The sequence below is a fragment of the Candoia aspera genome, chromosome 1 (assembly GCF_035149785.1).
Source record: "Candoia aspera isolate rCanAsp1 chromosome 1, rCanAsp1.hap2, whole genome shotgun sequence".
In the NCBI taxonomy this organism is placed as follows: Eukaryota; Metazoa; Chordata; class Lepidosauria; order Squamata; family Boidae; genus Candoia; species Candoia aspera.
This window is the reverse complement of record NC_086153.1, coordinates 268,464,022-268,478,650: the sequence shown is the minus strand read 5'-3', so window position 1 is coordinate 268,478,650 and position 14,629 is coordinate 268,464,022. Positions and strand designations below refer to the sequence as shown.

At 39.8% G+C, this 14,629-nt stretch overlaps 1 protein-coding gene across 1 annotated transcript in view; it reads right to left on the bottom strand.

Annotated features, from left to right (window-relative positions):
• Positions 1-14,629, bottom strand: part of HSD17B12 (hydroxysteroid 17-beta dehydrogenase 12) — an 83,320-nt gene that overhangs the window by 35,590 nt on the left and 33,101 nt on the right. The window contains exons 3-4 of the mRNA XM_063289633.1: positions 13,071-13,146; positions 3,172-3,282 (exon numbers count right to left, since the gene is read on the bottom strand). Coding sequence (XP_063145703.1) covers positions 3,172-3,282; positions 13,071-13,146 — 187 coding nt within the window. The remainder of the gene's footprint in view (positions 1-3,171; positions 3,283-13,070; positions 13,147-14,629) is intronic.

Genomic DNA, 14,629 nt, shown 5'->3' with positions numbered 1-14,629 from the left:
ATCCAGAAAATAATTGGGTAAAGTTTATTAATCATCACCCCAGCCCTCTTTTCTTCACTCAGATGCAAAATCCTGTAATATTACTGAGAGAGCCAGTTTGGTGTAATAGTTAAAGGCACCAGGCTAGAAGATTATGAGTCTATTCCTGCCTTAGGCATGAAGCCAGCTGGGTGACTTTGGGCCACTCGCTCTCTCACCCCTAGGAAGAAAGCAATGGCAAACTCCTTCAGAAAACCTTGCCAAGAAAACCACATGAATTTGTCCAGGCAGTCATCAGGATTCAAGATTCCCTTGAATTTCTCCCTGAGAAATAATTTACTGTACGTTTTTAAATTCTTTCACAGCTGATGCATGCAAAACTACTGTATGATTATTTGCCCTAATATGCCAAATTGCTGACCATGAGCTGCACATCAATATCATTTATAGCCCTGTTTATTAACAACGTTCTTCAACTGGTCCTGAATCAGACTATAGAACATTAGATGGCAGTGTAAGCCAACACATGGTGTATGAAATCTTGGAAATTACTCAATGAAGAATATTTGAGTGAAGTGAGGAAGACAAAGAAAACAGGAGTGTAAGAATAACACAGAACAGTATCGTTAATAACAGTTTTATTACATTAAGCATTTTCTTTCTTTAATAACCATTAAACCATTTCTTGTTTTTAAGATGTTTTCTGTTTTGTTTCCATGCTGCTAGGAAGTCCATTTTTTACAGATTAGCCAAATATAAGTGTTCTGAAAAACTCTTTTCACATACTTCAAATCTATGTAAGTGTTCTGGTCATCCCCAATCAATTGACAGAATTTTCATTCAACAATTTCAACCTATGTTTTTCATGAAGTATTTTTTATCAGAGTTACCACTCATTTTAAGTGAGTCTTTTTCAGAAAAAAAAGATAGTATCAATCTGAGGGTGGTAAATAGTTTTGTTTTCTTGGGCTCAAGAACAGAGATAGACAGAATGCTGAAGCAGTGAAGAGATTACTCCTATAGAAGAAGGCAATGACAACACTTAACAAGTTCATAAAGAATAAGCGTACTGAAATGACAAACGAAATGAAAATAGCTTATGGTAGTAATATATGGATGTGAAAACTTATCACTGTTAAAAAGAAAGGCAGATGCCCACAATTAGGGATTGAGAAACAATTACTAAGAGTACCATGAGCCTCAAGAAGAATAAATCAACCAGTTCTAGATTAAATACAGGCTGTGCCTTTGGTCAGCAAGCAAAAGTGTACATCCTTTGGACATGTGATGTGAGTAGATGGTAGACTAGAAAAAATGATTGTTTAACAATGTTGAAAAGAAATAGAACACAGTTCTTCACACTTTTTCATGACACAGGATGTTTGTTAAATAATAATGATGATGGTTTATGGATTTGTTTATAGATAAGAGATGGGATATGGGATAAAGAGATAAATGTACCTTTAGAGAGGGTGAACAGTTACTAAATTTGTTTATACTTTTGATTAAGATTGGAAATCACTTCTTTATATATTTCTTTTCTCTTTATTCTTACTTTTCTCTTTCTCTTTTTTCTTTTTCCTTGCACTTTTTCCTCCTCTCTATCCTCTTTTCTTTAAGTTTGGTTTGTATTAGATTTTATTATAAACAAAATTCTTAATAAAATCATATAATGAATGAATGAATGAATTCCCAGAGCCCTTAATCAAAAGGCAAAGATTTATTGATAGAAAATAGGTTGTGTTTGAGCCAACCTTTTTTTGTCCTTAGTCTCTCATAGAACCCCCTCAAGTTCTCATGAAAGCCTACAGTTCCAGAGAACACAGTGTGAAAAACTCTGAGGTAAAAGTGGGGGACAACAAGTTGAATGGGACTATAGACTTAACTGGAATGTCCTCACAGGAGCTATTATTAATGACTGGAAAAATTGTATTTGTACAGTTAACGGAAGTTACCCAACTCAACTGGTAGCTAATTGACAATTCATTTAATTCACACTTTTTACTACTGATAGTGAAACCTCTAATCACCACTTTAAAAGGTGGGAAGCAGAGAGAGCGCATGCAAGATATTAATTAATCCTAACCGCTAGGATAATTTTCCCTTCTAGAACATGCCATGGCCAACAATATTAAAGAGTACTTTAAACTTTAAGCTCTACTGTGTAAACCAGGGATCAACCTCAGTTTGGCAGAAGCAAAACCCTTTCCTTCCTTACTTTCAGTTGTTGCCACATCAATGTCCCAGTTTGACATACCCCACCAACCTTCAACCTTCTTAGTGCCTTTCCTTTCCTTATTCCCCTCGGTCACCACTACCAATATCTACATACTGTATATCATCAGCAGTCTTGGCTTTTTGCTTCTCTTTTATGAAAAGAGCTTGGCTTTGGTTCTCTTCTATGAAAGCACATCTGATATAATCTGAGGATTCTTTCTTCACTTCAAGAATGTCAGGGTAGAAGGAGAGAAATAGACTGCTTCCTGTTCAAGGAAAGAAACTTTTTTTTTTAACTCTTCATCTTCAAATTGTTGAACAATGTATACTAGTGCTTAGTAAAATGATTTCAGTACTTGCAGACTCTAATACAAGACATTATTTCTGAGTCACTTGCTTTTCTTTTTCCTTTTGCAATACTGTCAAAATATGTAGTTCTAAAGAGGGAACTGTAGCCTGTAATAGGAATATATGGAGATTGTGATTTTATTTTGTATAACCCACATAGAATTCTGCCCAGCAAAAAGAGTTTGTAGGGTTTAAAATGTATGTAAATTTCCCCCCAAAATGGCTGATATTAAAGTGTACTCGATAAGAGCAACCTGGATATTTTAAGGAGAAAGGTAAGTTATTTCTTTTAAAACATAAATAATTAAAACATCTAGGCCGCTTGTTGACACCATTTACACCTAGTCGGAATAGGGCAGAACTTTGTACATTTACTAGATACACATAATGGGGTAATGGTATCTCTAAAGATATGTAAAGTAAGAAAGATATGGGGTAAATGACATTACATTAAATTATCTTTGGAAGAAAATGTTCTATTTTTTGTGTTCAACGTGTCAAGCTTTGTTCCACAGAGAACAAATGCAATTAAAAAGTGCATTTTATCTGCTTGTTGCAAGGCTAGGGTTTCCTCCCACCCCACCCCCTTTAAAAAACCCCCAAAGAAGATGAATTTAAGATACAAACCTAAAATACCAATTTCAAGGCCTTCCAAGCCTGCTTTTATATTGCTGTAAATATTTTCTCGGTTTGAAAAGTCAGCAACAATTGTTTTTGTTTCCACCTTGAATTTGCTCTCTGAAATAAAGAACACAAACATAACAGGTAACCATAGAGCACTGTGTCTCATTTCTATTATATGCTAAGGTGAAATGGTAAAACAGCCAGCTATTGAAATATACCATTGTAACAAACCTTCATTTTGACCAGATTGTTTTTGTATTTGATTTGAAAGCTTTTAAGAAATTTTAACTTTCTTATTTTGCAATAAAGAAAAGATTTCCAAAAATAATATTTAGTTATTATTCTGCAGTACACAAGCCTCTTCTGTTAGGTCTAACAGGTCACTTATTTAATAGTCATTTAAAATTATTCTTGTCTAGGCATTCATCACTGACCAGTTTTAAGCAACTCACCTTTCATACTGGATCAGGTATTTTCCAGTATAAATAACTATGAATGGAGGAATATAGTTCATAGTTTTATTCATTACTTAACACTATCAAATGACAACCTGGGAGCAAAATAATCAGTCTGACAGTTCAAAGTTGCTTCCTGATATTTTTTAGCCAAAAGTAACAGCAATAAAAGTATATACCACACAGAATTCAAAGTTCCTTTACACAACACTATTTAGCCCCCGCATAACAATCTAGCTTAATACATGATGAAGGATGCCTATCACACTTATAACTCAATAATTAAATACTTAATTTATTTTCTAGTATGTTTCTTCCTACTATATATTTTTCACAAGTGGTGCTGTTTTATGTCTGATACTTACTTGACTTATATTTTGTCCGTTATCAAGCTGAATGTCATGCCTCTACAAGCACTACAAAAATATATGCCTGACTCAATTACAGTGGCAATGGGTACATCGTTGGAAGACCAGATGGGGGACAGATCATCCTGGAAGAAATCCATCTATGTGGCTGCTAAGAGTCAACTTGATGGCTTATCATCATCACCATTGCATAGCTTGATCAAACATTTCATACTCTGGTTGAATCTAGACATTAGATTTTCAGGTGCCATATTTTCTTTGTTTCTGTTGTTCTAATAAGTTAACAAGCTCTTGCAAAACTTTTGTGGACACAGCATACCCTATCAAGCAATTTATGTTGGCTATCTCCTAATCTAAGCATTGCAACCTCCAGCAAGAAGGAGATTCAGCAAAACTCCTACTGGGCATTCAGGCATCTGCTAGCATAGCACTGGATTCTACAATATGTATGATATTCTATTAACAAGCTACTGATAACACATGGATTAATAAAGAGTATAAATATTTATGGTAGTTCATCTTTGTCAATATACTTCAAAATCTTGGATTATTTTTACTAGCAGTAAAAAAAAAAAGCTATGAGTCTTTATAATAAAGAGATGTGATCTGGAAATAGTGCCCACTGATAGCTTTCTGTTAAAACTCTGACCATAGGATTTCAAAGCGGAACAGATGTAGCTAAAAATAGCAGCACTCCACCTCACTCTAGAGATGTTGAACATGGTTTTTTTTTTTTCCTGATGTGATCACAAGATTGCTGCTGCAGTAGGAACTTAATGCTATTTACGTCGTTATTTTGCATAGCAGCATGTCCCTGGGGATTTTAAAATAATGCACTTGTTTCCAAAAGATGAATTATAAAGTGAATATTTGTATCTTGCTGTAAGGGCTATTTAATCTGAGGGGGGAGAAGGGAATGAAGGAAAAAGTAACTGAAAACAACTGACAATTCTCCATGAGTAGACAAACAGTAGAAAAGCAAAGTAAGTGTGTACCATATGGTTTGGTCCCAAGGTACAAGTTGACTAATTGGGAAAATGTGGAAATCCGCAAACACTTGCAATGACAGAAGGGAAAGGCAAAATTAAGCTCTGCCCTCCTAAAATACAGTATTTACCAATCTAACAAGGACACAATCAAGACATATAAATCTGCATACCACTTCACATTTTTCTTTTAAATAAATGAACACAGAAGATGGTTTTAATTACAGAGATACAATTTAGTGTCCAACTATGATTCAGTGGGTTAAATGCTATCTGCATAATGCACTTATCTGCTATTTATGGAACAGAAATGAAGACTGAACATTTCTTCTATTTCTTATATCAATACTAATTTGTTTCCAGCCTTTCTGCTTGATTTGTCCTATCAAGGTGGATTACAACAAATAAAAAGCAAAATAAAAAAATAAAAATAAAAAGACAAGTTAAAGCCAGTACAGACATCTGTTACTAATTTAAACTGTAATCTGGGACAGCAAGTAAGCCTGTATTTTTATCAAGAAATCAACAAGCTATATTACTATATTATATTATTCCTTAGTTTAGCAGTCCTATGGCAAGACAAACATCTTACCAATTTATTGTCATCAGGGATGTGCAAGGGTCTTATATAAAAGTCATGCTATAACATTGTGCAAGTGCAGTTAAAACTTTCCGATTTATGTAACTTAATGTTTTTAGCTCACTGTTCAGACAAAAAGTTTCCTATACTGGTTGACACAAGGTGATTTATGTATTTATTTGACTAATATGACCACCCATCTTAAAAAACACAACTCTGGGTATCTTACAGAAACAATAAACATCTTACCCTCTTGGGTTTTAGCTTTTTACTTATCTATTTTATAATATTTACATATTTTTAGAGTTTTGTTATATTGTATATTTATATTTTATAATGTTTTTAATTGATATGCATTGTTGTTTTAATGTATTGTAAGCCACCCAGAGTCGTGTTTGAGATGGGTGGTGGAAAAATGTTCTAGAATGAATGAATGAATGAATGCCAAAAAAAACAATAGAACCAAAACCTGGCATCTCAACCAACCTTCTCCAACACATCCAGCAAAACCACCCCTGAGCTTGAATGTCACCCTAACACTGCGCTTGGGGGAAGAGCCAACTCTTTACGGCCTTCTGGAAGGCTAAGAGGGTGGGGGCCTGCTGGATCGCAGTTCCACAAAGTAGGGACTGCCATGGAAAAGTCACAATTTCTAGGTCCTGCTAGGTAGCAACATTTAAGGCAAGGGATCTGGAGCATCCCTATCCTATCTGACCTGGTGGAATGGGCAGATACCCTCAGGGAGAGGCACTCTGGCAAATAACCTGCCCCTTGCCAGGTTAGCAAGTCATTAAACAGTAAACCACTTGAAGAGGTAGTAATGATGACAGTGATTATTCTTCTCTTCACATAGCAATCTCTGAGGAGAGCAGCAGCAATATGCGACAATGATTGACTAATTATTCTTAGTTAAGAACCATAAACTAATTTTGTATTTCTCATGTTATCTGCAATTAAATGACCAAACTACTGCCATTTTTAATAAGCTGTCTTTTACATGCTGTATTTTATATGTATACATGTGTATTTTTATATGGCCTGTTAACACTGGCAAAGCGTTGATGCATTTTGCCTTACATTCACTCATAGCTGAATTTGTGGGTCGATTTTTAATCATTAATAAGAATCCTAGCAAAAGATACTACTCATTATATGTAAAAGGTATGAACAGGTAGTTTTCTACCCCTTTTGTTTACATCTTTGTTGTTAAACATTACTACAAAAACCAGGAAGCAGTTTGCCTGCTACCTATTTCCTCCAGCAGGAAGTCTCCACTAGATCCCTATTTCTTCCACAAATGGAAAGCAACTTAATTTATGTAAGGGTAAATCTCAATCCCATCAAGTATGCATAAGCCCCATCCTGCTGTATTCAATTATCTATCTACTTATATTTGATCATCTGTTTATATCAGGAAAGCATTATCCACTATGTATTTGCTGTGGAGAATATTTTCTTCCAAATTAGTGCAGTATGGAATGCTACCTTACTTTTAGGTAGTCTTAGTGTCTTTAGGTAGTTTTAGGGTCTTTGTCAATCATATCCAAAAAGGCATGAATATCCAAAAGGCACGAATCATTCATTCATTCATTCATTCATTCATTCATTCATTCATTCAGCTTGTATGACACCTCAATTACAAAGGCAATCCTAAGCAGCTACACAGAAGATGACGGATAAGTGGACACAAAAGCATAGAGCCATAAGGTACTGGAATCCAACAGCCTGCTTGTCTTTTGGGGAACAAAAAGACAGGAAACATAATATTGAAGATCGTTCAGTTCTTCAATGTTCTTCTATTAAAGGTCTAATTTAGCTGGATAGTTTACCAATCTGAATTCCTCAGTACAAAACTCTTTGTTGAGCAACCTTTAACAATTGTATACTATTCTTGCATATACACATACTTTACCTTATATATATATGTAGGAGCCACATTATAGTATCAATACTACACATTTGGTTTCTTGCTTGAAATATAAAAAATTACTCCAATTTCTACAAGTAATACTGTACCCAAATTCTGCAGTTTAAACATTACAAATGCACAAAAACTACTGAACGTATCTTGCAGCAAAACCACTGGAGCATCTTATGAACACCTTAGACCAGGGTTTCTCAACCAGGGTTCCGTGGAACCCTAGGGTTCTGTGACAGGTCACTAGGGGTTCCCTGGGAGATGATTTATTTAAAAAATTATTTCAAATTCGGGCAGCTTCACATTAAAGAGGTAAGCTTCATTCTTTATTTCTAGTTTAAGAACACTGTTAATGCACACAGTATATAGAGGCCTACACATGAAACAAATATAATAATTTCGTAACGTCTGGCCTATATTTGAGCCTGTATATGCAGGGGTTCCCTGAGGCCTGAAAAATATTTTCAAGAGTTCCTCCAGGGTCAAAAGGTTGAGAAAGGCTGCCTTAGACAATCACATTTATTACTGCACTGGAAAGACAGACCACAGATGTTTTTTTTTGTTTAGTTTTTTTAATTGAGCTCTTCCATGTCACGTGTTTGTCTTTCCTTAGGGAACCATCAAGCTTAATTAACCTTTTGCTCCCTTGAGGGATTTTTCCTCCTGGCATTTTATACCATTGGTATATTTTTCTTATGTAAGCAGAAACTGGATTTCAGGAACTGTTAATATATACCACAGATAATACATTGCCCATGATATGATACAGTTGAAAAGTAGGGAACCATGATTAATTACTGATATTACAATATAATGTCTAATTTATAGCACTAGACTGTGTAGCATTAATCTTATCTGTGGTTTGTTCAGAATTGTTCTACCCTTTCAAATCACTGGAGGTAACCAGAGGGCTGGGGAGTTTTGTTCTGTCACTAGAATGGCATCAAGTATGTTCAATGACACCAAAGATTTAGTTATTTATTTATCATATTTTTATTACCGCCCATCTCCCCCACTTGGGGGACCCTGGGCGGTTCACAATAAAACAGTATAAAATACAATAAAATCAGAATAATATCAATAAATATACGTATAAAATATAATTAAATCCAAGTGATGGCAGATCTAATTCACCCCAAAGGGGACCGGAAATGGTCCTGGCAGGACTAGGGAACCAACCTGCCCCAAGAGTGGCTCTTCCTCTCCCCACTCCAGGCATGGTGACAAAACCAGGTCTTCAGGTGTTTCCTGAAGTCCAGAAGCGAGGAGGCCAACCTCACTTCTGGGGGAAGGATGTTCCAAAGGGCGGGAGCTGCTGCAGAGAAGGCCCGCCTCCTGGACCCCGCCAGATGGAATTCTCTTACAGATGGTATCCATAGCATGCCCTCTCTGCATGACCGGGTGGGACGGGTTGATGTAACGGGGATGAGACGGTCCCTCAGGTAACCTGGCCCCATGCCACGTAGGGCTTTAAAGGTGATAACCAACACCTTGAATTGGACCCAGAAGCAAACTGGCACCCAATCCACACAGGGAATAATGTGTGCTGATCTTGAGGCACCAAAAACTGTCCGCGCGGCTGCATTTTGGACCAGCTGTAGCTTCCGGATACTCTTCAAGGGTAGCCCCATGTAGAGCGCATTACAGTAGTCTATATGGAAGATGACCAGGGCATGACCGTTCAAAGGGCCTCTCGCTCCAGGAAGAGACGTAACTGGTGCACAACACAAAGTTGCACAAAGGCCCTCCTGGCCACGACTGCCACCTGCTCTTCGAGCAGGAGTCGTGAGTCCAAAAGGACCCCCAAGTTAAGCACCGGGTCTGTCTGGGGCAGTGCAATCCCATCCAGAACCAAAGATGGCAAATTCCTAGGAGCTGAGGGGCCATTAACCCACAGCCACTCCGTCTTACCAGGGTTCAGTTGAAGCCTGTTGTTCCCCATCCAGACCCAAACAGCCCCCAGACACCTGGAAAGGGCAGTCACAGCATCACTTACTTCCCCCGGGATGGAGATGTATAGTTGTATCATCAGCATATTGATGATACCTCATTCCATGGAGACGGATGATCTCACTCAGCAGTTTCATGTAGATGTTAAAAAAGAGAGGGGAGAGTACAAATCTCTGCAGCACCCCACAAAGGAGGGGCCGTGGGGCCGATCTTTCCTCCCCTATTAACACCAACTGGGACCGGCCCTGGAGGAAGGAGGTGAACCAACTCAACACTACGCCACCCGCTCCCAACTCCCTGAGCCGCCCAAAAAGGATACCATGGTCAATGGTATCAAAAGCCACTGAGAGGTCAAGGAGAGCAAGGATGGATGCACTGCTCCCAGCAGAGATCATCCATAAGTGCGAGCAATGCTGTTTCTGTCCCATATCCGGGCCTGAAACCTGACTGAAAGGGGTCTAGATAATCCGCTTCCTCCAGGATCCTCTGGAGCTGCAGTGCCACCACCTTCTCAACCACCTTCCCCATAAAAGGGAGGTGGGAGACTGGATGAAAATTATCCAGCACGGTAGGATCCAGTGATGGTTTCTTGAGGAGGGGGAGCACCAGCGCCTCCTTAAAGGCCGCCGGAAACACCCCCTCCCGCAAGGATGTATTTACCATCAATGACCCAACCACACATCACCTCCCAAGCTGTCTTCACCAGCCAGGAGGGGCATGGATCTAATTGACAGGTGGTGGCATTTACAGTCCAGAGGATCTTGTCCACTTCCTCAGGTCCAACAGGATCAAACTGTTCCCAGATAACTGGATAAGTACGTTCCCTAGGCATCTCCCCAGACCTTGTTTCACGCTTGGAGTCCAACTGAGAGCGAATCCAAGCGATTTTAGCCTGCAGATGCTTCGAAAACTCCTCAGCACAGCCCTGTAGATGATTTTCCGGGACCCCTTTCCCTAACAGGGATCGTGTGATCCTAAACAGGGCTGCTGGGCAGCATTCTGCAGATGCAATAAGAGCGGAGAAACACTGACGTTTCGCTACTCTTACCGCCACACGGTAGGCCTTAATTGCGGCTCTAGCTTGTGTTCCGTCGGGTTCAGTCTTTGTCTTCCTCCAGCGGTGCTCTAGACGTCTCTTAAGCCTCTTCAAAACCCTCAACTCCTCTGTAAACCAAGGGGAGTGTCGGGTTGAATGAGGCAAGAGAGGCCGCATAGGCGCGATCCTATCCAGGGCCCTGGCCGCCTCCCTATTCCAGGCTGCAGCCAGGGACTCTACTGCACTGTGCAGCAGGTCCTCAGGTATAACCCCCAGCTCCCTCTGAAACCACATTGGGTCCATCAGTTGCTGGGGGCGGACCGATCGAATAGGTCCTGCCTCCCTGCAGAGGGGGTGGCATATGAGAATCTCAAGGTCACCAGGGCGTGATCTGACCATGACAAAGGGTAAAGATGTAACTCTCCCCTCAGATCACATTGCCACTGCTCCAACAAGAAAACCAAGTCTGGACTGAGGCCACTATCTTGAGTCAGGTCCCGAATAATCTGAGTCAGGCCCATGGCCACCATGGTGGCCATGAACTCCTGGGCTGCCTCCGAGGCCCACCCCAGGGACAGCAAGTTGAAGTCCCCCAGAACCATAAGCCTGGGGAACTCCACCACCAACCCCAAGACAGCCAGCAGCTCAGGCAGAGAGGTTGCTACGCAGCAGGGAGGCTGGTACAGCAGCAACACTCCCAACTGCTCTCGGGCACGCAACTTGAAAAATAGGGTCTCACAACCAGCTACTTGTGGAGCAGGGCCCCTGAAGGCCACTAGAGACTCTCTGATGATAACTGCCACCCCTCCTCCCCTGCCCTGGCATCTCGGCTGGTGCCAACTGGGCACATCTCTGACAAAGCCACTCCTCCTTCCGGGCCCAGCCAGGTTTCAGTAATACACACCAGGTCTGCCCCCTCCTCTGTGAACAAATCACATATGAGGGGGGCCTTGTTAACTGACCTGGCGTTAAGCAGCAGGGCCAGGGCCCCCACAAGTCTGCTGTCCAGGGCCTGGGTTTAAGCCCGGAGGGTTGGAACACACTACAGGTAACAAACACCTGGGGCGTCTTCCTCTATGATGACTCACCCTCCGGCTTCCGTCGTAACATCCCCTGCCGGCACCACCTCGATGAAATGTCCCGCCCTATATCCCCCAGGCTCCACCAGTCCAGCTGCCTCCAGTTCTGGACCTCCAGAATTCCTGGCTTGAAGTAAGGATCCCTCCATCTTCTCATACAATCATACACACTTCCCACAACCACAAGGGGATGGTGGGCCCCCCAGAGCACCAGCTCTTGCTCTCAGCGCTGATAGGCCCAAAGATGATCTGCTAAAGAAAGGGAGCATTCTGCTTGATAAACAGTTTTAATAAATAAATGTTTTATCAATTCAAAGGGGTGATCCCCTATCTTTTCATCCTCTGCAAAAGAACTACAGGGAAAAATAATTTCACTATAGATACTATCTATACTATAGAACATTTCATCAGTTTGAATGATTTAGAACAGGAAAGGTTATATTTGTTTTAAACTTCTTCGACAAGGTTGTCATGATGCTGCTCATGTCTAAGTGTGTTTCTCATACTTATGATAATGAGTACTATTTTTAGCCTTGTTGAAAGGCAGACACTTGCCCAGAGGTTCCTGCATGGATTGTATCACATATGCAGTCTCACAGATTGTGAAGCTTTGTTTGAAAGCTTGGATGCATACGGTGGTTTTAGTAATGTATTTAAAAAAAATTTTTTTGTAGTAACAGCTTTGAAAATGTTGATTCAGAATGAGACAAGTTCTCTTTAAAATAAAATTTCAAAATACTATTCTTGAAGTAAAGTATGAGACAAATGATTATCCATCCATCCATCCATCCATCTAAGGCTACTTTGAAAGGATTTTAAAGGGTGTCTATACACCCTTTTAACAAATGAAAGTGAGAAGGAGCTGCCAATACAATAGCCTGAATGACTGCTTTTTCCAATCCATGATATTGTATGCATAGAAATGCCATTCTCATTTTCCACAAACGTGCAAAACATAAAGGCCAGGCAAACAGTCTGATTCCTTCCACTGCTCCCATGCTGGCTGAACTTCTGGATGGAATATAAGAAAATATGTATCTAATATATCTAACCAGTATCTAATGCTCAGCAAATTGGACATGACAAATTTAATGAATTATAGATATTCAGAGCCTTCATTATTTTACAGAAGATATTTCCAATTATATACAGAATTTAACACAGCACTGAAATCTCACCATAAAGAAAAAAATCTAATCAAGAACTTCAGCTCATCCACCACATCAGTTCAAATACCTCTGATCCTTGGTAAAACTTAAATTGTAAAATGCATGTGCATTTTAATTTATTAGTAAGTAAAAGTGGAACATGCTAATCAAGATTTCAAAATAAGGAAAATATAGGATTCTCATTCAGGCATCTCTGAAAATCCACATTATTACATTGCAAGAATAAGAAGAATGCAATGGATAGGCAGATAGTCTCAAATGTAAATTCTAGAAGCTTAAAGCTTCCACACACAGCCCAAGTCCTCCTGTGCTTCCTCATCATGGCAGGTGTGTGTGAAGAAAAGACAAGGAAGTTACTCACTTATTTCACTGGCAATCTTATCCAGTTTTTCTTGAGATCTACTGATAAGAACCACCTTCATTCCATGCTTTGCCAACTGAGAAAAGAAAAAAATTCAAAAAGATTAACTCCAATTCTGTACAAGATCAGCATAATTATTACGGATTGCAATTGTGGGATTGAATCCACAGATTCTGCCAGAAGGAAGCTTTAGTACCTCCCTAATTTCAAATAATTGTCTCAAATAGGAAAAAAAGGCATTTTATATAGCATCTAAGTGAATAAACCAAATTTAGCTAAGATGGTAACTGATCAATTATGATCTAACAAAAAATTTCATTTGTAGATGGAGTATCTAGGCTGTTGGGGATATACTCTCCTGACCAGCCAACAGGCTCAGACATCTCCCCAAACATCCCAATGAACAGATGTTCTTTGTCAAGTACACCCGAAGTTAAATTTCCCCATACCCACCCCCTTTGTCAGAGAAAGGAAAAATCTGTTTAAGAGCAAACCACAGCTGAACTGGGGAGAAGCCAAAAGCAACGTCTTATTAAAATGGATTCTCCTAAAAAAACTGAAAGAAGTTCAGGTAATGAAACAGGAACTTCTGTTTTGGAAAATTGCTATTTACTATGTTGTTGTTTATTCGTTCAGTCGCTTCCGACTCTTCGTGACTTCATGGACCAGCCCATGCCAGAGCTTCCTGTCGGTCATCAACACCCCCAGCTCCCCCAGGGACGAGTCCGTCACCTCTAGAATATCATCCATTCAACTTGCCCTTGGTCGGCCCCTCTTCCTTTTGTCCTCCACTCTCCCTAGCATCAGCATCTTCTCCAGGGTGTCCTGTCTTCTCATTATGTGGCCAAAGTATTTCAGTTTTGCCTTTAATATCATTCCCTTCAGTGAGCAGTCTGGCTTTATTTCCTGGAGTATGGACTGGTTTGATCTTCTTGCAGTCCAAGGCACTCTCAGAATTTTCCTCCAACACCACAGTTCAAAAGCATCTATCTTCCTTCTCTCAGCCTTCCTTATGGTCCAGCTCTCGCAGCCATATGTTACTACGGGGAACACCATTGCTTTAACTATGCTATTTACTATAGAAGTAGGTAAAAGTCTAGCTAGAAAATTGTGTCAAGATTTTAGATTTCTTTTTACACTGAGTGGAGCTGAGACAAATCTAATGTTCTTACTTCTCCATATAACCTAAAAAATAGGGTTTCATCTCAGCTTTTTGTTTAGGCTTATTGTTCAAATCTAAACACAACTCTCAACCCCTCAGCAAAGTTCAGAACTCCAGGTTCATCAAAAGAAAACTGCTGGGTCAGGAATATGTCCATTAGAACAGAGAAAGGGGGCCTTGGACATTTTGTTATGCCTAGCAAGTTCCATAACCACATCTAAATGGACACATGAACTGGGTAGAACCAAAGAGTAAAACATTTTTACTGGATTGGATATGGCAGGGATGTGATGGAATATGTAAAATCTCAAAATGTTTGCCAGAGAATACAAAACAGCAAGGACACAGTAAAGGCACCTTTGCAGCTCTTGCCTGTCCAGAGAGTGGCAGCAGATGT